The sequence below is a fragment of the Benincasa hispida genome, chromosome 5 (assembly GCF_009727055.1).
Source record: "Benincasa hispida cultivar B227 chromosome 5, ASM972705v1, whole genome shotgun sequence".
Classification (NCBI taxonomy): Eukaryota; Viridiplantae; Streptophyta; class Magnoliopsida; order Cucurbitales; family Cucurbitaceae; genus Benincasa; species Benincasa hispida.
In genome coordinates, this window is record NC_052353.1 from 15,465,010 (window position 1) to 15,488,501 (window position 23,492).

The 23,492-nt window shown below is 34.6% G+C and overlaps 1 protein-coding gene across 1 annotated transcript; it reads left to right on the top strand.

Moving 5' to 3' along the window:
• The first annotated feature begins 2,654 nt into the window (after nt 1–2,654).
• LOC120077225 lies at nt 2,655–3,238 on the top strand. Its single transcript, XM_039031126.1, has 2 exons — nt 2,655–3,102; nt 3,228–3,238. The coding sequence occupies exons 1-2, from the start codon at nt 2,655–2,657 to the stop codon at nt 3,236–3,238; spliced, it is 459 nt and encodes a 152-aa protein (XP_038887054.1).
• Nucleotides 3,239–23,492: the final 20,254 nt, after the last annotated feature.

The following is a 23,492-nucleotide window of genomic DNA, read 5'->3' on the forward strand; positions in this document are numbered from 1 at the left end:
TGATATTTAATTTATTAATTAATTAGTATTTATTTATTTAATTACATAGTAAATTTTGATCTAATATATAAATTATTTGAAAATAATAACTCCCATTGGAGTTATTGTGAGTTGGTGGAGGGGAGTTTGAAACTCCCTCTCCAACCAACTCATTCTCACATAAAAGAAAAATGGAAGATTTATTTTTTATTAATATTGTTCCACCATGGATCACAGACAAGCAAAGAGAAAAATTCTCTCCATGTATTTGATCTTTTTCCCCAAATCTCTCTCATAAATATCCATACCAAATTAAGGAGTCCTCACATCCTTGATCCTTTTTCCAGAGAATAGCAAGAAAATCAAGTGGTGGTGTCCTTTGTTCGTGATCTGTTTGTTCGTGAGATGCATTTCTAGTTCGAGGGAGATTTGCATTCATTTTGTTCAGTAACAAGGAGAGGATTTACGAGAAGAAAAGTCTTCAAGGGATAGTTCTATTATTCTATATTTTCATCAGTTCTCCTAGAAGCATGTTGTAATTTATAAATGTTTATACTATTATTCTATATTTTTTCTGTTTTTTCCAGTTTTTCAAATTGAATTTCATTCCTTCAATTAGTATCAGAGCCACGTTATACCTCTATTTTTCATTTTCGAAACGAAAAATTAGAGAACATGTGGGTCATTTTCTGGATAATGTATGGGGGTTTACATAATAGATGTTCACAAATATTGGCATTTAGATTTACATTTTTTACTTTGATTTGATCAATGTAAAGGCTAGTGTTTTGGGCACTTATTCTATAAATTGGGTCTGTAAGTTTGGGTCGCTCGTGGCGAAGTGTTTTTTGTGAGAAAGGCCAAAAATAGAGGTGAAAGACGAATTTTGGAGTGTAGACTCGAGAAGTTTCTATGCAGATTTCCATTGTCCATCAATATTTGTGCATCATGGAAGGGTCGTGATAGTTTTCCTTCAACATGAACATGGTAGCTTTCTTCAAGCACGAAAGTGGCTGTTTTCTTCCAACAGTTGAAGGCAGTTTATAGGTTTTAAATTAAAATAGTGTAATTTAATTTAATGTTTTCATTAGGGTACTAGTATTTGGTCTATTATTGCTATAATATAATTTCAATATGCATAAAATGTATGTTTAGTTATATTAATTATATGTTGCATATAGTATGTCGTATAGTTTAAAATCCCACCTTAGGATAAACATATTCATGCATCATTTTTAATATTAATGTTATATTATATGATTACATGATATAATAAGCATGCACATGCATCATTATATAGTTGCATATATTAATAAGCATGTCCATGCATCATACCTTAATATAAATGATATTGTATGATGGGATATGTACAATTTTCATTATTGATTAATAATTGTTATATTATATGATGAAAATGAAAATACATTGAGCATGACATTACTTAGTAAATATGATAGTTAATTTAACTAATTTCATTAGAATGCATGTTATAGGTTTTAATAATTCATTAAAATATAAGTGATATGTTTAATGAGATAGATTAAAATCTATAACAAAGAGTTTCATGCAAACATATGGTCTTAATTAATTTTAAATGATTTAAAATTAATTTACTTTGACCTATGTTAAAATATTTCTAATTTTATTAGAAATAAGTTAATCTTTTATGTGTTAATAGGATTAAAATGAAAGCATAAAATATTAAATATATAAAATATTTGCATATAAGGGACCTTTGTCTAAGGAAGGTTCAATCTAGGATTGGGGTATTTAAGCTAACAAAAATGGAACACCCCTACTTGGGAACTGGCCTGAGGGTAAATTAGTCAAATATTTTATAAGTATGTAATAGATGGTTAAATTTATTAAAGTATTTAATAAATGATAATCAAACATTGTTAAATCATCCAATATAAGAGTTATATTGGAAAAAATTGGAAATTTTAACAAAAAAAAACTTAGATAGATTTATTAGACGGATTTACCTAAGTAATAAACCCTAGTTTTAAAATACTTGGTGGGAGATAAAGATATATATGATATGTCTAATTCTCCTGCATTCTTGAATAATTTACGTTATGAGATTCATACTTGGCCTCGAGGCGCCATGATGCGTCCCCCTACGGAAGATTTTTTGATGGATCAATATCAAGGTGAATTAGAAAGTGGGAGAGGGACATGTATCAACATGTGTCAACATATCTCGTAGTCTCCAACATTTATTGACTTCGTGAGATTTATGCTTGACCTCGAGGTGCCTTTGATGCGTCCCCTTACGAACGGTATTTGCATGGGTCAATATCAGGGATAACTCTTGAAAAGATAAGATTGTAATTTTTATTCTCAATATTATTCTTCCCTACAACGGACTTGATAAGGCACAAATTAGTTCCAAAATGATGGTTTACACTTACAAGAATTTATTAAAGTGGTTAATGAAATTCTGATCAAACTAATGGTAACTAAATATTATAGGAATAAGAGTTATTCTGGTCTAATATTTGGCTGAGAATGTCTTAATTTAATGAAGAAGTAACTAACCCTACAGTGGATTACTGTTTTGCTCAATGTATGATTAGGGTTCATTACTGTTTTGCTAAAACATGATTGGATTTTTTTTTTTAAGAGTTATATAAGATTTCTAATATAAATGATTTTATTTGGTTTCAGGAAATATGTCAAATTCAATTATTTCTTTCTTAGCTCATGAAAAGTTGGCTGCTAAAAATTATACAACATGGAAAATTTTAATTAATACAAAGTTAGTAGTTAATGATTTAAAGTTCGTCTTGTATGAGGAATGTCCTCAAACCCCTGGCCCAAACACTGAACAAAATGTTCGTAAGGCTTATGACAAGTGGAGGAAGGTTAATCAACAAGCCCGAATCCACATCTTAGCAAGTATACCCGATGTCTTGACTGAGATGCTTGAGCCTGTGCAGACTGCTCATGAGATGATAGAGTCTTTGCATGAGCTATTTGAGCTCATTTACGATACAAGATTGAAAGAGGGAACATCTGTTCAGGAACATATTTTTGATATGATGGTCCATGTGAAATTTGCTAAAATGAATGGAGTTGTCATAGAACAGTCCTTGACTGAAAAGAGGAAGGCAAAAATAGGTAAGTTTGATTTACTTGTTTTGGATAAATACTTAGTGGAGAATGATGATTTTTCCCGGATACTTAATTCAGGAGTAACTAATCATGTTTATTCTTCATTTCAAGAATTTGATTTCTGGTAACAGTTAAAGGCTAGAAAGATGATAATGAAAGAAAGGACTGGGAAGGTTGTCTCAGCTGATGCTGTAAGGAGCGTGAAGTTATTTTTTAGCAAAAATTGTTATTTGTTATTGGATAACATCTATTTGGTTCCTAAAATTAAAAGGAATCTTCTTTTAGTTTCTTTCCTGGTTAAACAATCTTTTAACGTTCCATTTCTTAGTAATAAAGTGTTTATTTCAAGAAATAGTTTTGAGATAGTTCAGCTAGTTTAGAAAGTAACTCATATGTCCTAAGGTTGTTAGCATATAAATCACTTCTTAATACTGAAATATTTAGAATTGCAACAACTCGCTCTCCCTGAAAAGGATATGATCAAGCCACACCTTCCAATACAGCTACCTTGTTAATATAGAGATAAAAACCCTAATGCAGCAGAAAAAACCAAGACCCAACTCGTAATTATTTTAGATTTCAAAATACCAGTACACTGGAAAAAATACAGAATCACACATAGACCTAAAAACCTCAACCTACTGTAAAATTTTTAGGTTAAGCATAAAACGCCGGCCTAGATTAAACCCTGATCCAAGTAGCCACGTGAGTTAAGAATTTAAAAAGAAAGTGAAGGCTAGGCTAAGTAAGCTAAAATTTACCAAGTGTTTGAGTTATGTTTGGAAGGGAGTTAGAGTACCCAGGAAAAATTCTAACTGTTGGGACCTTGTGGTTGAAACATAATAAGATGAAGTCAGAATTTTGGCTAAGTATCTAACTATGCAATGGGAGTTGAGATTTAGAACCATAGCATAGTGAAGAATGGAGGGATTTGACTAAGTGTTTGAGGTGTGTTTTGGGGTTAGAAATGCTTTAAGGCATGAGTTGACCTAAAATGAATAAAATTAGCTAAGTGTTGGAAACTACCTAAGTGGGACACATACTAGGACCCTCTTGGATGCATGGTGAGCCATTCTTGGGTACCTGGGGTTAAGGGAATGCATGAAAGAGGAAAGGGTTGTGTGAGACAAACCATGCATTGAGATTAGCACAACCAAGTGAAGGGAATAGGTGTGGACGAAAGGTATGTTCAAAGCATAAATTTGGCTAAGTGTTTGGGGGAAAAATGGACGCATAGTCCATGTAGTGAGGGGAAAGCTAACCAAGTGCTAAGTATGTAAGGAGTAAGAGCTTAAGCTTTGGTATGCTAACCTAAGTTGAAGACATAGTTAGAGTTGTGAAAGTTTCAAACACATAAGACTAGTAAAGATAGTGGATTTTGTCTAAGTGTTGGAAAGGAGAGCTCAATTCGTAGCTCAATTGAGAAAACCCTAAACCAACCCTACCATGTGAACGCATACCATGAGAATTTTGGCATAGGCATAGGTGAACACATGGGGGGAATTGGGGGTGTTATAACCTAAGTATGAAGGCAAGTTAGTAGCAGCAAAGAGGAGTCATGCGTCCAAGCCAAGAACCATGCATTGGGGGACAAGTTTCTTGGAGGACTAGCTCAAGTTGATAGCAAAGTAGAGTACATGGCTTAACCTAATGAAATTTTGACTAAGTCCAAGTAGGAGGTGGATGTCTGAAGACCAAAGTAGTGCATGAGAATGACACCAAACAACACCCATGCATTGGGAAAGCAAGGAAAAGACACATGTGGTCAGCATGAAAGTAGGAGGTGGCCTATAGGTGGAACAAGGAGAAGGTATGCAAGGATGACACCTCCAGAAGACCTATGCATTAGCACTTCATGTTAAGGACAAGTTGACTCTTCATGCAAGATAAGTGTCAAGTTGTGGAAGTTTGGGTGGATGAGTTAGAATTGCCTATAAATACCTTGATGGAAAGATTTCGTTTGACATCACAAATTCATCAAAAGGGTAGAAGTGAGGTGTGAGGAGAAACTGAAGGTTGAAAGAGGAAGGCTAGGTGTCCAAGTTCCAAGAGCCAAACGGCAGACACCTCAAGAGCCAAGTGTTGGACCCTTGTCTGGGTGTTGAAAGTGAGGGTCAAGCATCCAACTTGTCAGGAGGAAGGTAACCTTGCATCCATAGCAGTATTGGTTAGTTGGGAGGCTTAGTTCTCACCCCTTAGGGTTAGTATGACAAATTTAGGGTCAAGAAAGTATTCTAAGAATAATTTAGCCCTAAAGTTAAGATTCTAAGTTTAGTATAAATCCTTACAAGCTTGGGAAATCCAGAAGAAGGAAGAACAATTGTCGATTTAGTATGAATGAGTGTTTTTCAAAGAAAGTCTTGATTTAGCAAAGTTTTAAAAATTATTCTTTTATGCTTTGGGTTAATTGAAACTCTGGTTTAAATGCTTAAGTTATGATTTCCAATGAAAGTCTCATAATCATGAACCTAATACCAAGACAATAGCTCTACGTGCACGTATGATGAGTGCTATGCGTTGAGTTGGTTCCGCATTAGCACAAAAACTAAGTATGTTGAGTTGGTTCCACCTCAGTGAATGAAGGTGTGAGTATGGTTCCACCTGATTACCTGGGAGTATGGAGTTGGTCTACCCCATGAAAGTCAGGGTACAAGTTTGAAGTATAGTTTTCATATGTTTAGTAACATGCTTACAGTTTTATCCCATGTTAGTTGTTACTTTCAAAGTGTATGAATTGTAAGTTTCTTTTAGAAAGTCACTCACTAATCTCATTGGCTTACGTTTTCAAAAAATTTTCCCCTCCCCAGGTAACCATGTGAGGAGTTCCAAATATTGGTCTTGAATTGCTACGAGAGGTTAAGATCTGCCACATACCAAAGGCCAAACGCTGCTTAGTCATGTGCTTGAAACTAGGGTTGGATATCATGAGTAAATTATTGTCTATAAAAATAATAGGCCAAGTTATGCTGAATTATTAAGTTAATTTGTTGGGCAATGAATTATTATAAATATGGAATTGTACTTCATGCATAACTGTAACTAAGAATAGAATAGTAGGCAATAGATATCAAAAAAGGGTGGTATGTACTGTCTTCACGCCTCCTTCCGAGTTCGTGAAGATGAACTTAAGAGCATCATGCATGGATTGTAAGGTTTTTCAAACATGTCACACAATGATTCCATGATATAGCGTACAATGATCATGGTCTCATGCTTTGTGGCCAGGACTTCAGATAAGCCTACCAAAATATAGACCTTTGCCTTATCATTGGCCTTGGTCCACTTCTCATAAACATCATGAACATTTTATGATGCATTGTGCCTAGGGGCTTGAGGACATTCCTCCGTAAGAACGAATTTGAGATCATCCACTTCCAAAACGTATTTATTATATTTTTTCTAGTTTTCTCCAATTAATTTTTTGGTGTCAAGCAAAGTAACGATTGGGTCAGACATGTTGATACAAAAACAAATTACTTATATTAGACACGCGTGCAAAAATTCATTTTTCATTTTAATCCAATCAGTTTAGCAAAAATTCATTAACTCCAACATCAATGAATTTTACAATGATACATTCAGTGATTTGGAATAAATACCACCTCAGGGTGTATAGTTATTCCTATCACTGAAGTGAGACACTCTCAATCAAATATTATTTCAGAATAACTCCTTATTCATATAATATTTAATTACCATTCATTTAGTCAATAAATCATTAACTGCTTTAATGTTTTATCATAACTGTAACCCTTTATTTTCAACCCTATAACCCCCTCCAACCAATCTGCCTCAGGGAAAAACATAATTGGTGCAATTGATTATAGCGATCTTATCCATTTCTGGAGTTTGTAATGCCCTTCCCCATGCAAATATCTTCCTAAAGGAGGGTATGTCCAGAGCACCATGAGACTGAGGAAGAAGGAAACATTATAAACTAACGAAGGAGACCACAAGATATGTTATCACGCATCCTTATATGTTATCACGCGTCCTTCTCTCACTTACTATAAACATTTTCTCCATTCACCTTGATATTGACCCATGTAAATACCTTCCTAAGGGAGGTGTGAATTCCTTCTCGCACCCTATGTCTTCAGCTATCTACCTGGTCTTACCCCTGAAATGGGAGGCTTATTGAGTCGGCGTTGTTGAGCCAACCTTCACCTATGAAAATCTAAGGATAATCCCGAATAAATAAGAGTTCATAGTTCGCTCAGGATTAAGGTCGAGTTACTAAGTCATTGATTTGAAACAGTCAATCTTAAATAGTAAACAGTGTTATTAAGTAAGAGTGACTTATTTCTGGGTCTGATCTTATGCAAACTCATTGCATAGGATGCCCCTGCTCCTCATGTCACTACATGAACAAATCAGGATCACTTCGTTTATACTATCTACAAAGAAGGCAGCATTCGATAGTGTTATTAGAATAAGGTATCTAACCTTATTCATATACTATAGACCCGCTTTTTACTCGAACTTGATCCTATCTTTATGTCTCGACATAGAGTTCAAGTATTCATGTACTAGCCATGGATCTTTATTTTATTAGATTTAGTCTTTACAAGTGCAATTTACATATTCAACAACTTTATTGAATAAACGTCAATAACATCTTTATTGATAATAGAAAAAGTTTAATATTACAAACTGTAAGTTTTAGGATATACAACCCAACATATAAACTCCTTTAATCCAATTAATCAATATTCATTAACTACCGATCACTCCACTAAAGACCGATAGCTGCACTCTTCGTACTGTAGATATATTTCTTTGTCCATGGATATAACCAATCAACAGAGCGATGACCCTTCATAAATGCTCATAACTACAGCTAGGTCAAAATACCATTTTACACTTGCAACTATATCTAACTTCTTAAGTAGCACTAATTCCTCTAATGAACAAACAGTTTATAATCCAACTATAAACTAACACCTCTCGGGCCAATGAGAGGATGAAGCCTCATTGTCCAAGACCCGAAACTAGCTATTAAAGGAGCAATTCATCTACTTTCCCATGGAATGGAAAGGAGTGAATTTTATTTTGTATAGCTGTGTTCCCAGCTCTCTAATAAGACAAATCCCCAAAATGGTAGGCTTATTGAGTTAGCTATCATGGCCACTTTCACCTATACAGATTATAGAACTGGCGTCATAAATAAAAGTTCCCAACTCACTCAGAATTAAGGTCAAGTCTCATATGGTCATCCTAATGAAATATTAGTTTCTTCAAGTAACGGTGTTATAAACATAAACTAATTATTTTTTGGTCCGGTATATGTATAAACTCCTTTATACAGGATACCCCCACTCATATGTCTTTACATGAACAATATGGTTCATATTGTTTGTAACACTTACATCTCATGTAACAATTATAAAGTGGGTTGTATCTACAGTGTTACCAGAATAAGGCACCCAACCTTCATCCATTTAGTATAGACATTTTAGATTATTACTTGAACATAAACCACCTACATGTCAACCACATACTGTTCAAATGACATCATATAACCTTGGATCTTAGTTTATTGGATTGAATTAATGTCGTCTAAATGTCATATAAAATATCTCTTATTTTATTAGATAAATAATTTGTGTTAACAAAACTACATACCACGAGATACACTAGATTTAGGATATCAATCCCAACATCTATGTCCAGGAATATAGATCAATAATAGCAAATTAGTCCTTCACAAGTGTTCGTAACATCAACTGGATCAAAATTATCGTTTTACCTCTGGATTACTTATTTAACCTTAAGTACCAGTGCTCCTCCAATGAACAACCTGTTTATGGTCCAACCATTAAATAGAAACCCCTCTCGGGCCAGTGAGAGGGTAAGGCCTTTTGTTCAAGTCTCGGAAACACAATTTAAGAGAATGCACAAGCAAATGTGGTCAAGTTATAATATAATAAAATGGCTTAAGAGGCTAAGTATCATCCTCAGGGATCAAACAAATAGTCTTAACTTAACTATTCCGAACCGTATCGATCTTAACTAAGAAATTGAAAAATTGATTGAGTGATTTTTTATTAAATACCAGTAAAGCAAGACAAACATTGAAATTTCATAATTAAAAGGGCTCTAGGGTGTCGGTTTTTATTACGTACTTCATTGAACAATATTTAGGCCAATCGTGGAATTAAGCATACTGTTTATCTAAGTCTAGAAACTAAGTTTCGAATCATTGTCTTTCAAGAACAATTCTTTCTCATGCAATTCTAAACGATAACTATCGTTACTATACCAAATTAAAATCTATGGCATTGAACATTGTTCTCATCAACTTTTACTACTCCTCTAACTACGTATGTGATAGGTTAATAGCAATTTAATATTACAAGTCCGATTAAACATACAATCTGCTGAATTGAACATTCAATCTAACATTTATTAATAGCCAATCAAAATCAATTAAAAAAAGTAACATTAAAAGGTAATTAGCTAAGCAATTCCATGAAATCCATAAATATTAACTCAAATCCATATGTAAATCTAACAACACCCTAAAACAAAGAGTCTAGCCACTCATGGTTCCCAAGAACATATTCTCATACATAATTGAGGGCATTTGAGTAGAGAAAAAAAAATAATCATAGAAAACCCTATTCAGAATACTCTTCCTTCAGTGGAAATCATCGATCTTCTCTTTGTTAGCACGTCGGGATGTTCAACAGTCTTACAATCGGTCTTCAATCTCTATTCTTCGGCAAAAACTTTTTTTATCTAAAAATTAGGTTTAAATGTCTCCCAGTTAGGTAAGAATTCCCCCTCTCTATGTTTAGAGTCATCTAATTAATCCAAAGGTTAAAATTTGGCACAAAATCCTTGCCAAAATTATCAAAATTTTCAAATAAGGAAAGTCAGTCTCACAACGCTTCGATAGTAGCATTGCAGTGCTAGTCTGATTCTGTCTTTTTGCATCAAATTTTGCTTCTTGTCATAGCGTTGCAACACTCCCCTGTCTTTTGATACATTGCATTTTTCCTCCCTTTTCTTCACTCCCTTAGGTCCATTGCTCCTTTTTTTCTCCTTTAAGCCTAATTAGATCATTTTGGCTTATTTTGAGTATAATTCACTTCTCGATCATAAATCTGAGAAATCAGTAACAAACACATCAAATCTGATATCATTAAAAACAATCCTAATTCTAAGACAAATAACACACATTTTGTATGCGTTTCACCACCCCAAACTTAAGATTTTGCTAAGTCTTTAGCAAAGAAGAAACAAGAAAATAGAAGAGTTCAAAATAAGTGTGCTAGTGATTCATGCCTCAAAGAATAGGCAATTAAAAACTCAAGAAAAAACATTCAAACTATTGGGTTTTATGTCCTAAAACTCATGGTTTGTAAACAATAAAACTTATCTGAAAATTCAATAAGTTGTTATTGAATATATGTATTGCTTATTTCATTTTAGAAATCCAATAAACTAAAAGATCCGTGACTATTACATGAGTACTTGAACTTTATGTGGAGACATAAAAGTAGATTAGGTTTAAGTAAATAGTCAAATTGGTATATAGTATATGAATAAGATTGGGTGCCTTATTCTGGTAACACTATTGGATGCAGCCCATTCTGTAGTTGTTACAAAGAGTTGTAAAGTGCTACAGACTATGTGATCCTAATTCGTACATGTTATGACATGAGGAGTGGGGGCATCCTGTGCAATGGGTTTGTACAAGATCGGACCATGAAATCAGACACTCTTACTTTACAACGTTGTTTACTATTTAAGACTGACTATTTCAAAGCAATGACCTAGGTGACTTGACCTTAATTCTGAGCTAACTATGAACTCCTGTTTATTCGGGATTATCCTTAGATTTCCATTGGTGAGAGTTGGCTCAACAGCGTCGGCTCAATAAACATCTATTTCAAGGGTAAGATCGGGTAGATAGCTGGGAACATAGGGTGCAAGATGGAATTCACTCCTACCCACTTTTAGGGATAGTGGAAAGGTTGTTCACTTAAGTGCTGACTCCGAGTCTTGGACAAGGGAACCTACCCTCTCATTGGCTTGAGAGGGACTCGGTTTGTTGATCGAGTCATAAACCAATTGTTCATTAGAGGATCAGTGGGACTTAAGAAACAAGAAGTAATCTCGGGGGTAATACAAACATTTGACCCTGTGTTATTATGAACAACTTGTAAAGGGTTAACTTACTAATCATGGTTATAACGAGTGGACATAATATATCTACAGTGAGGGAAGTATAACTATGGATTTTAGTGAAGTGACCCATTAGTTAACGAATGGGGGTTAATTCTGTGTAAAGAATTTAGCAATTAATCTCGGATCATTGGAGCCCATGACTGTAGGTCCACAAAGTCATTCTACTAGCTCGTAAATGGATTAGTTTTAGAGTAGCATGATAAGTTAACTTGAAACATTCAAATAAGAATTAAGGGAATTAGTAATTATATGAAATATAATTACGCATTTAATTTTGGAATTAAACGGAATTAGATAATTTAATTAATATTTAAATATAATGTAAATATTAAATTTATGAAGGTGGAATTTGTGTGAAATTAATTTAATATTTGATATTAAATTAATTAGAATTAATGAAATTATTTAATTATTTATTTATTATTAATTTTATTAGAAAATTAATTTATGAAATTAATTTTGTAGAATTAATAAAGTTTTAATTTTGAAAACTAAATTGGTTTTGGAGATCAATTTATTAAAAAAATTTGAAATCAAAATTGGAAAACACACAAAATGGGAAATGTTGGATTTCTCCACTCACCTAACCAAGGAGCTCACAACAATCCCACTGTTGATTAATTTAATTAAAGAGTTTACTTAATTAATCTCATATCACTGGAGTTTCTAATTTGTTGATTCATAAGGTTCTCTTGCTAGCTTGCAAAGGGTAAAACAAGAATCAATTAATTTTTTATTAATTTAAATTGTTCAAATTAAATAAGGAAATTAATTGTATAAGATACAATTAATATAATATATATAGATACATTATGACACGAAGTTAATTTTGAATAAAATTCAATTATACTTTATAGTATATGAGAGATAAAAATTTTGAATAATATTCAAATATTAATATATGAATAAGATTCATATAAAAAATATAGGTTATAATTAATATGAAAGAGGTTCATATTAAAATTATAGGTTATAATTAATATGAATGAGATTCATATTAAACTATATGTTTTTATTAATATGAACGAGATTCATATTAAAGTTATAGGTTGTGATCCTTATTAGGGTAATTGCAATTGGTAGCATTTTTAAGGAAAATAACCCAGTGTATAACATCATTTTTAAAAAATTGCAAATATAGCAAAGTCTATCAGCGATAGCCTTCTGTCATTGATAGACTCTTACCAGTGATATGGTCTATCACTAACAAACTCCTACCAACAATATGATCTATCACTGATGGACTATCTAAATTTTTGTTGTATTTGTAATTTTTTTACATTATGTTATATCAACTAATACTTTGGGTCTGATTGCTATATTTGCAACTTCCCTAATTAATATGAATGAGATTCATATTAAAATTATAGGTTATGTGAGAGGATAATTAAATTAAATATATGTTATTTAATTTATTAATTAATTAATATGTATTTATTTAATTATATAATTAAATTTTTGATTTAATATATAAATCATTTAAACTTCAAATAATAACTCCCATTTTTAAGTTGATGGAGGGGAGCTCTAACTCCCTCTCCAGCCAACTCAATCTCACATAAGAGAAAAGGGGAATATTTGTTTTTTTTATTAATATTTTTCCATTGCATTGATCACAGACAAGCAAAGAGAAGAGTTTCTTTATGTATTTGATCTTCTTCCCCAAATCTTTCTCACACAAATCTCCCCCTACCAAATTAAGAAGCTCACACAAACCTACCCTCCAAACATAGGTGGTATTCACTGAACTGGATTAACAATTGTTGTGTTTGATCTTTGTGCATTATTTTTGTCAATTACCCCTTTGTTCTTTCTATTATTCTTTTTGCTTTTGTAGTTTAATTTTAATTTTTGTTAATTACACTTTCCCCCTTGCTAATTGATTCAATCTTAGTGAAGAGTTAGGGTTTTAATAACTTGAATCCACTTGAAAAATGAGGAACAAGTTAGATCGGAAGAAGGTGAGAAGTTATTTCTTTTAGTTGTGCATTTAATTCCTTTTTTGTGTGTGTGTTTAATTTTCAATCCGGCACCTTTTTAGATCTATTCAGCTTTTATTTTCAGCATACTTTAGTTGTTGAATTTTTAGTGTCCTTTAGTTTATGCAAGTTCTTCGAGTTGAATTTTTCTCTTTTATCATTTGGATTATTTCTTTCGATAGATTTTATCTGTCTTTTATTTAATGTACTATGAATTACTATTCATCTCAATTTTTATTCATTTAATCATGAATATCCTAAAGAAAGTAGTAAAGGCCTAATATATAAAATAGAGTGACTTGAATCAATTCATAGCTTGATTTGCTTTTGTTCATTTTCATTTCATCATTATTAATCTAGATTGATCACCTAGATTAATATACTAAAATTAAATCTAATATCAAAAATGTTAGGTGAAATTTAGTTCTCATAAAACCAATTTAGGAAAAGAACCTAGAAATAGGATTTATTTTTTACCCTAGATATATAGCAAAGCCTTTAGAACCATGAGGTTGTTTTCTTAATTACCTAAGTTCACATTAGCCATAGAAATATAGATTAATGGCTTAGCCTCCTAAAAATACTTCTTAGAAGATTGAATAGATGGCAAACCGGTTCACCAATACATTGAATTTGAGGTAAGTTACAGTTTTCATATTAGGCTATACTTACTTTCAGAAAGAAGCATCAACATGTTAGAATCCCTACTTTATCACTATTATTTGTCAAATTAAGTTCTTGTAAAAAAAAAAAAAAAAAAAAAAAAAAAAAAAAAAACCCAAATTAATTTTCTACGATTACTAGAATTTCAATTTTGAAGAAAATTTTTGTTGTTTTTAAGATTTTTTTTTTTGAAAAATCGTTCCCTTAAGATATATTTGGAATTCTTCCAATTTTTTTACTATCTATTGACAGTTCTTTCAAAAGATTTTTAATTAGTCAAAGTGGTTTTAGTCGATCAAGTGGTTTAAGAGAGAGTTGAGGGTTTGCATTTCTCTGGGCTACATAGTCGCCGGCGGGGAGGAGTTAGGGAATGGAATGTTTAGAATTGGATTCAAAACTAGTTTTTTGTAATGTTATATTGTATTTTGGTAGTTAGTAAGGGAATGGGTTTTTGTTAAGTGTTTATTTCTTGTGTGTTTGGTTATAAAATAAACAAAAGGTGGAGCTTCTCTCTAGCACACCATGTTTGGTTTGTCACCCTAACTTCTATTTCCATTTATTGTTGGTTTTGCATCTTATATATATTTCCTCCATTAATTACTAGAAAGACAATAACAACAAAAATGAAATATCAAAAAAGAAATTCTTAATACCTGAAATCAGAAACTGAGATGAAGTATAGTGTGATAGACTTCTATCACTATCTTTCAGTGATAGAAAGTAATATCTTTCTATCACTAATAGTCCTCTATTACTATCTATTAGTGATAGAATATGTCTGAAAATGGTATTTCTCATCAACTTCTTTAAGTCAATATACTTATTAAAATTAGTCCATCACAGATAGTAAGTGATAATCTTCTATCATTATCTATACTATCACTGACTAACAGTGATAGAAGTGAAGGAAATCAGACATGAGGATTTCCTTGAGCAGCGAAATGATCGTTCCAAATTCCATTCGTATTTGAACACTAACAATTAAAGTCAAGAAATGGAAACTTACAGGCCATGCACAGTACGAAATTCTAACATGCTTTACAAGATAATCAAGGGAAGGATTATACATACCTTTGAAGACTCATGCTTCAAACTCCCTCAATCACGAATTCTCATTCAGACTCCAAGACAGCAGCACTCGAATGCTCGAACACTACGACCGCAACACAGTACGATCAATTAGCAAACACGAACTCAATGATCTCCAATATCATGAACCCAACGAACGGCCTCCAAAACCTCGAACTCAGTCGAGTTGAGTGAGGACATCAGTCGAGTTGAGTGAAGACACCACCACAATGGCTACATTGATATTCTCGGTGTGAGAATCCAAAAATGTGGGCTCTGTGTGGACTTGGTTAGAGGAAGAGACCTAACAAATACAATCGTGTAGATGATTAAGCAAGTGGGAGATGAGAAGAGTTTATCGTATAGACGAATGCTCAATCGTTTAGAAAAAGGAAAGCTATCGTATAGCAATGTCCCGCGATCGTTTAGCTACGACCAGCTGAGTGAACTATCGTATAGTGTCACTCCATGATCGTTTAGTCTTTCTTTCAGCTATCATTTAGTGAAAACAATTCTCACTTGACAGCGATCCGTGAGTTCTTTCCGAGAATAGCAACTCCACCAATTTTAGGAAAAACTTTTTTTTTCTTTTTATCTCATGGTTACCATAAAACCACCAATAACCTCTCACTCAATTGGTTAGTAGAGAAAAAGAGATAATTATCCAATAATTAATATTATGATAATCAACTTACCATATTACATTTATAATTTATAGTTTTAATATTTCATCTCATGAAACATATAAATCATAGCTCTTGTTCTATTTTATGGTACTTAATGTAAATCTCATTTATATTAATCCTCCACTTGATGTACCTCATACATTTCACCGATCATATTATATATAATCGAATTTCCTCTTGTCAATTTGAACATTTCAAATCATCACCAAGAACTTATTCTCAACTTGAATCCATTGAGCTACCAAGGGGACTTTACGGACCTGTAACTTGAAGCTCCAACCATACGTGAATAACTGACTAAACTCTTTAGCCACGTGATCCACCATCCGTTAACTGTCAGGCACTCCACTAAAGACCAACAGTTGTACTCTTCTTACTACAGATATATTTTGTGTCCATATCAACCAATCAACGATGCGATAACCCTTCACAGATTGCTCGTAAGTACAACTGGGCTAATAACCGATAACCCTTCATAGATCGCTTGTATAGGACACCCCCGTTCGCATGTCTCCACATGAATAGTTACACTTACAAACCTCTACAAGGCGGGCCGTATCCGTAGTGTCACCAGGATCAAGTATCCCTCCTTAATCCTTATACTACATACCTTTTTAGGTTATCACTTAAGGCATGATCCACTTGTATATCTCATATACATGCTTAAGTTTACATACAATAACCATGGAGCTTTGTTTATTGGATATCAGTAAATGCCAAATAAAATAACTCTTATTTTATTCATAAAAATGTGTACAATTTACAAACTATGAGACTTCGAGAGAATTAGGACATCAATCTCAACAATCTCACATTTGTCCTAATGCCTCGGGAGATTAATGTACAAGACATGAAAAAACAAGTATAATATACAATAAACTAGGGCATATCCTATACCCCAGTATCATCTCCCACTTTCTTTAGACAAGATGTCATATGTCTCGTAGACCCATACTTTCTAGATGACACTCAAACACTTAGCCGTGAGAGCCTTTGTAAATGGATCAGCAACGTTGTGCTCCGTCGTAATCTTCATGACTATCACATCATCGCGATGCATAATCTTCCTTATCAAATGATATTTTCGTTCGATATGCTTTCCTCTAGGATGACTTTGAGGTTCCTTCAAATTTGCCACAGCCCTGCTATTATCACAATAAAGAGTGATCAGAAAATTCATATTTGGAACAACTTCCAAATCTATAAAGAAAATCCATATTTGGAAAAACTTCCAAATCTGTAAGGAAATTCCTCAGCCAAACAACTTCCATAGCTGCTTCACGAGCGGCTATGTATTCGGCTTCCATAGTGGAGTCAGCAATACATCTTTGTTTGATGCTTCGCCATACTACAGCCCCTCCATTCAAAGTGAACACTAACCCCGATGTCGATTTACGAGAATCTCTATCAGTCTGAAAGTCAGAGTCTGTGTATCCTGTAAGGATCAAATCCTTATCTCTATACACGAGCATATAGTCCCTCGTTCTCTGAGATACATAAGGATCATCTTGACCGTTGTTCAGTGATCTAATCCTAGATTGGATTGATAACGACTAACAATCCCTACTACATAGCAAATGTCGGGTATGGTACATAACATTGCATACATTAAGCTTCCAACAGTTGAAGCATAGGGAATCCGTCTCATCTCTTCAACCTCTTAAGGTGTCTTAGGACATTGGTCTTTAGACAAAATAATTCCATGCCTGAAGGATAATAAACCCCTCTTGGAATCCGGCATCCTATACCTAGTCAACATTTGATCGATGTATGATACCTGAGACAAGGCTAACTCTTGTTTTTACGATCCCAAATGATCTGGATCCCTAGAACATACTGCGCCTCACCCAAATCTTTCATTTGGAACTAGGCAGCTAGCCACTTCTTAATGTCAGTTAGAAACCCTACATCATTCCCAATGAGTAGGATATCATTACAGTACCAGGAAAGCTACTGAGTTGTTGATGATCTTCTTGTAAACACAAGACTCATCAACATTCTGATCGAAGCTAAAGGATTTGACTGCACTATCAAATCTAATGTTCTATGATCTAGACACTTGTTTCAGCCCATAAATAGATCTATTAAGCTTGCAAACTCTTCGCTCTTGATCTGGAACTATGAACCCCTCTGGTTGAGCCATGTAGATGGTCTCCTCAAGATTACCATTAAGAAAGGCAGTCTTGACGTCCATTTTCCATATCTCATAATCATAAAATGCGGCTATGGACAGGAGTATCCTGGTAGACTTGAGCATGACAACAGGTGAGAAAGTTTCCTCATAGTCCACTCCCTCGACCTAGGTTCCCTTTGCCACGAATCTAGCTTTAAAGGTTTGCACCTTTCATCTATACCTTGTTTTCGCTTATAGATCCATTTATACCCTATAGGTTTTACCCCATCAAGATGTTCCACAAGCTCCTAGACTTGATTGTGTACTTTATCTCCTGGTTCATGGCCTTAAACCACTCATCTTTGTCAACATCCTCTATTGATTGCTTAAAAGACAATGGATCCTTGGCACCATCATTAGAAATGAAGTTATGGGCTTCAGTCAAACCCATGTAGCGTTCCGGTGGATTCATAACTCTCCCACTATGCAAGGCAGTCTCAACTCTTGAATTGGTTGACTAGATGCACCAACCTCAACAACTTTTATTGATCTGTCAGTCTGTTCAACAACTCTTGTTGAACCTTCAGTAGTCTCAGTCTCACTAGAATTCTCACGTAAAACAAGCTTACTCCGTGGCTTATGACCCTAATGTGGTCTTCTTCCAAGAAGATAGCATTTGTAGAAACAAACACTTTGTTCTCACTCGGATCATAGAAGTATCCACCCCTCGTTTCCCTGGGGTAGCCTATAAAGAGGTAAACTTTCGAACGCGATTCAACTTCTTCGAGTTAGTCACAAGCACGTGGGTCGGACACCCCCAAATCCTGAAGTGGCATAAACTACCTTTACGGCCTCTCCACAACTCAAAAGGTGTTTTAGAAACATTTTTCGAGGGAACGTTGTTAAGAATGTAACATGCAGTTGATGCATTGTTTTATGTGATGAAATAATGGAAAGAAATGCGGTGATGAGGATGCATTGAGCAACAATTTTTCTCAGTAGAATCCAAGTATAAATCCCATTAAGTTTCCTGATAAGTTCAGGGTCGAACTCAGGGACTAGGAAAAACAATATGCGGTGATAATTTCTAAAAAGACTTTGCGGCAACCAATAAATCAAATAGTTGTTTTGGGTTGTTGTTTGTGGTATAAAAAGTATGTGGTGGATTTGAGAAAAGATCGATTATGCGGTAGATACACTGAATATGTGGAGGAACGGGTTGAGAAGGTCTTTAGCTAGCGTTTCCTAGGAATGCGTCAAACTATGCGATCATGTTACACTCATGCTATAGCAAATCATTTTCCAATGCAAATACGGTGCTCCTAGTTCTAGGACGCATGTGTTGAATGCAATAATATCTATAGAGCTTATTCCTAAGTCTCTACTTTTTTCCTATGCAATGATGCAAGATGCACACAAAGACAAGGTGACCGCACACAATCATATCCTGTCTCTAGGATGCATGCGATGCGTTAATAGCAAACAGTGCTTATTCCTAAGCTCCTATCTCTTGATTATGTGTTCTAATCTGACTCTCCCGAGCCTAAATTCTAACCTGACTTTTCCAAGCCTATATTCTGTCCTTAGACTACCCTCTCGAGTATCTCTAATGGACGAATGATGCATATATAATACAAGATAATCGCATAGAATGAAAATCCCCAGTTATGCTAGCTAAGTGCTTCTCAACCCATTCGACAGATTTAGCTACTCTTGTGTAATAAACAGAGAGTGAACAGATATAAAGAAGAAAATTTCACTTCTATAGATAAGTTTAACTACAAAATGACAATGGAAGATAAGGATAAAGAACTTGGTAGCAATCCCTTACTTCCCAAGGCTTTCACACTGTCAACTCTATTCTGTTCAAAAGATATTCCTGCTTCTGCAGAAGCTGGCCCTCTCTCTGATCTTGATGCTTCCAGCACTCTTCCAAGTTCACCGGAATGATCTCTCGGTACAATCTCGCTTCTCTCCCTTCCGCCTTAAATAAAAGAAAATCTAAGAACAAGGCTATTCTATCTAAGGGAAAATTCTCTAACTATCCGAACTTCTTTTCTGAAGGTTACCTTTGGTATTTATAGAGCTTCGAGGTGAAAGGCGTCTTCTCTCTCATGATTGCACTAATGGGATGACATTAATTCTCTGTCTGATACGCCGAATATTTGTCACCGAAAAGTTGAGTGTGCTTGCTACAGTAGTTCGTTAGCAGCTTGTCAACTTAATTCTGACTCGACCGTCATCAGCTTTCTGACCCATCGTGATTTATTATGCTTTTCACCTAGATGCGCCCACCAGGTTGCGCCGGCTCTATGCGGTAATCCTCCTTGAGCAGATGTTTATGAGCACAAATCACCACAAAGCCTTGCGGTAACGCTGTGCTCGACTGTTGATTTCTTGTGATCGCACTTTCCACCTTGCGTCAACACATATTCTGCATAAAAATACAAAAGTTAACTGTTTTTATGCGATGAACGCATGTGACCGCAATGTCATGAACTTAATGCTTTTTGGACACAATCTTATACATTTTATCAATGCAAACCCGCATTTTTTAATGACTTAGTACTGTAATAATGTGCATTTCTACCCGTTATCAGCAGTCTCCACTGCAAAACCCCAAAATGAGTCTGAAAGATAAGCATAACTCATCATTGATCGAACCATGTCTAACAAGGTTTTGTTTTTCCTTTCTGATACACCATCCTGCTAAGATGTACCTAGGGCCAAGAGTTGGGACGTAATCCGATGTTTTATCATATAGTTCTGGAATTGGAGGTCCATATACTCTCCACCACGATCAGATCGTAGTGTTTTATCTTCTTACCTAACAAGTTTTCAACTTCAGCCTTATACTCCTTTAACTTGTCAAGGACTTCAGTCTTACATTGCATTAGGTAGAAATACCCGTACCTTGAATAATCATCTATGAAAGAGATGAAATATTTATACCCACCTCGAGCCCCAATACTCATCGGACCACAGAGGTCTAAATGTACAAGTTCTAAAGCTTCCTTGGCTTTGTAACCTTTTCCAGTAAAAGGTCGTTTGGTCATCTTGCCTTCGAGGACAGATTCATATACCGGCAAGAAGTTTTCTTATAAACTCTTTAGAAGTCCACATTTCACCAACTGCTCAATCCTATTGAGGTTGATGTGACCTAACCTTAGATACCAAAGATGGGCATTTTCCTTAAGAGAAACCTTTGGTCTTTTAGCTATTGTCATTGTACTGAACATTTCTATATTAAACAAGGCTTTTATGACTAATGGCCTTAGTACATATAAGTTACTTTCCAATGAACCAAAACCAATCTCCATCCCATTCTTGAAAATAAACACTTTACTCCCAGAAAAGGAGATGGTATAACCTTGTTCAATGAGACAAGAAACCGAGATTAGTTTCCTCTTGATATGAAGAATTATGAAAACATTATCCACTAACAGATAACGTTTCTTGTTCAAAAATGAATTCAGTCTACCTATAGCAACAGCTGAAACAACCTCACTGGTACCAACTCGATTAGAGGAGCTGGCATGGTTAATAGCACCTGGATCAAGGATCTAAGTAGAATAATCATTCTCTACCAAACATGTCTCCAAGATAATAAATCACATTTACTGTCTTTAGACATCCTCTTCTTTTGGAGAGTAGTGGGATCAGTATCAGGACCTAAATAAGCTCCAAGTTCTATTTCAGAGAACACTTCTCTTTTATGGACTTTAACAGATTCAGCAACACTTGTTTTCTCTTCCTAGAGTTTAACTTGGGAACTGACACTACTAGTATTTTCATCCATCCCTTTGTGCTCAACCTTTTTGGCCAAAGCATTAAGTATGCAAGCCAATGTGTGAAGCCGGGCCAATGAATTAGCCTTCATCCACACCTCATATGCATTACGAACACTTCACGGTGCATCAAAGGTCAAGACTTGAGGATACTCCTCAACCATGAAAAACTTGAGGTCATTTACCACGAAATACGTTTTACAAGACTCTTTCCACTGTATGAAATCGATTAAACTAGAGGCAATTAACGAAAAATCAAAAATGTTGCTAAAAACAAAAACACATTGATCTACATTGGGTTTTAAGCAAATCCTCGTTGAAAAATAGACAACACCCAATACAGTTTAGCAAAAATAACATGAACCCCGTGTGACATCTAGTTTCAGAATGACGCTCTAAAGGTTTAGGACAAAAGCCGCCGAAGGGTGGTCAATTTATCCCTCCTCTGAATTGAGACATTCTCAACCAGCCATTAATACCAGAACAACTCTTGCTCCTATAAAGACTACCCATCATTTATTTGGTCAAGAAATCATTAACTTACTTAAAAATTTCCCATAAGTGTGACCCACCACTTTAGGCCCTAGAGTTCTGCCCCAAGCAGCCAATTTGAAGGGAAAAAATCCAATTGAGGCAAAAACTAAAGTGACCCTATCCATTTCTGGAGTTCACCTTGATATTGACCAACTGCACAAAACCTATCTGAAGGGGGACGCTCCCAGGGTGCCACGAGGGAGTGCAAGAATGATCTCACGGTGCAAACTAATGAAGGAGACCATAGGATGTGTTGGCACACACCCTTCACCCACTTACTATAAACACTCTCTCCTTCCACCTTGATATTGACTCATGCAAACACCATCCGAAGGGGGATGCTCCCAGGGCACCACGAGGCCAAGCATGAATCTCATAGCGTAAACATTCGGGAGAAATATGAGTGGAATCATTGACATATCATATATATCTCTTCCTCCCACTATATATTTTATAACCTAGGGTTTAGTTTACTTAGAAAAAACACGGCTAAAAATTTTAACTAAGTGACTTTTTAGGTTTTCCCAAGAGTAACATTTACCTTGGATAGTTGAACAACTTTTGATCATCATCCATTAAACTCTTTAACGGAGTCTTTGACCAACTTTTGCATGCTTGCAGAAAATTTATCTAATTCAACTTTCCAGGTTAGTTCCCAGGTACGGGTGTTCCGTTTTCATCAACTTAAGAACCCCAGCCTAAACAGAACCCGCCTTAGATAAAAAGTCTGTTATAGATAGATTTAATACAATTTCAATCTTTTATTCCAATCAATTCAATCTTATTAAACCGATTTAAAAAGATTAAAACTTAGGTTGCTAATCCCATTAAAACCGTTGAACTTAGGTCTATCTCAATCCAATTTTAAAACCCTTTTAATACATAAGTTCACCCTAAGTTCACATGCAACACTTTCTTATCGATTTTATTTCTAATTTCTATTATAACGTTTATAACATAAACAACCAAAACCATCCATAACACAAAGCAAACACATACAAGGCATTCAAAACGCTTAAAAATAGAATAAGTGTCATGTGATAACTTGTAGAAATACAAGTTATTTATGCTGCCTTATTCAGATATTGCGGCCAAAAGAGAGAAAATGTGCATCAATTGTATGAAAATTAGCTAAAGAATACAATAATTATAAATTATCGCAAATACACCCACTAAAACCATTAAGATGGTAGGAAATGATATTTCAAGTTTGTTTTGCAGGAAACCAAGTCACCGTATACGCTCATGGCTCAATAGAGAAAGATTAACGTATCTACGTCGCATTGTGCCCATTAGTCAGGAATGAATAGACGATCAACACAATGATGGCGCAATGCGACAGTCGATTCAGAGCTGAACTTCAACCGTA

Excerpts from the sequence above, each read along its gene's own strand:
- LOC120077225 (XM_039031126.1), top strand. The coding sequence starts at position 2,655 with ATGTCAAATTCAATTATTTCTTTCTTAGCTCATGAAAAGTTGGCTGCT.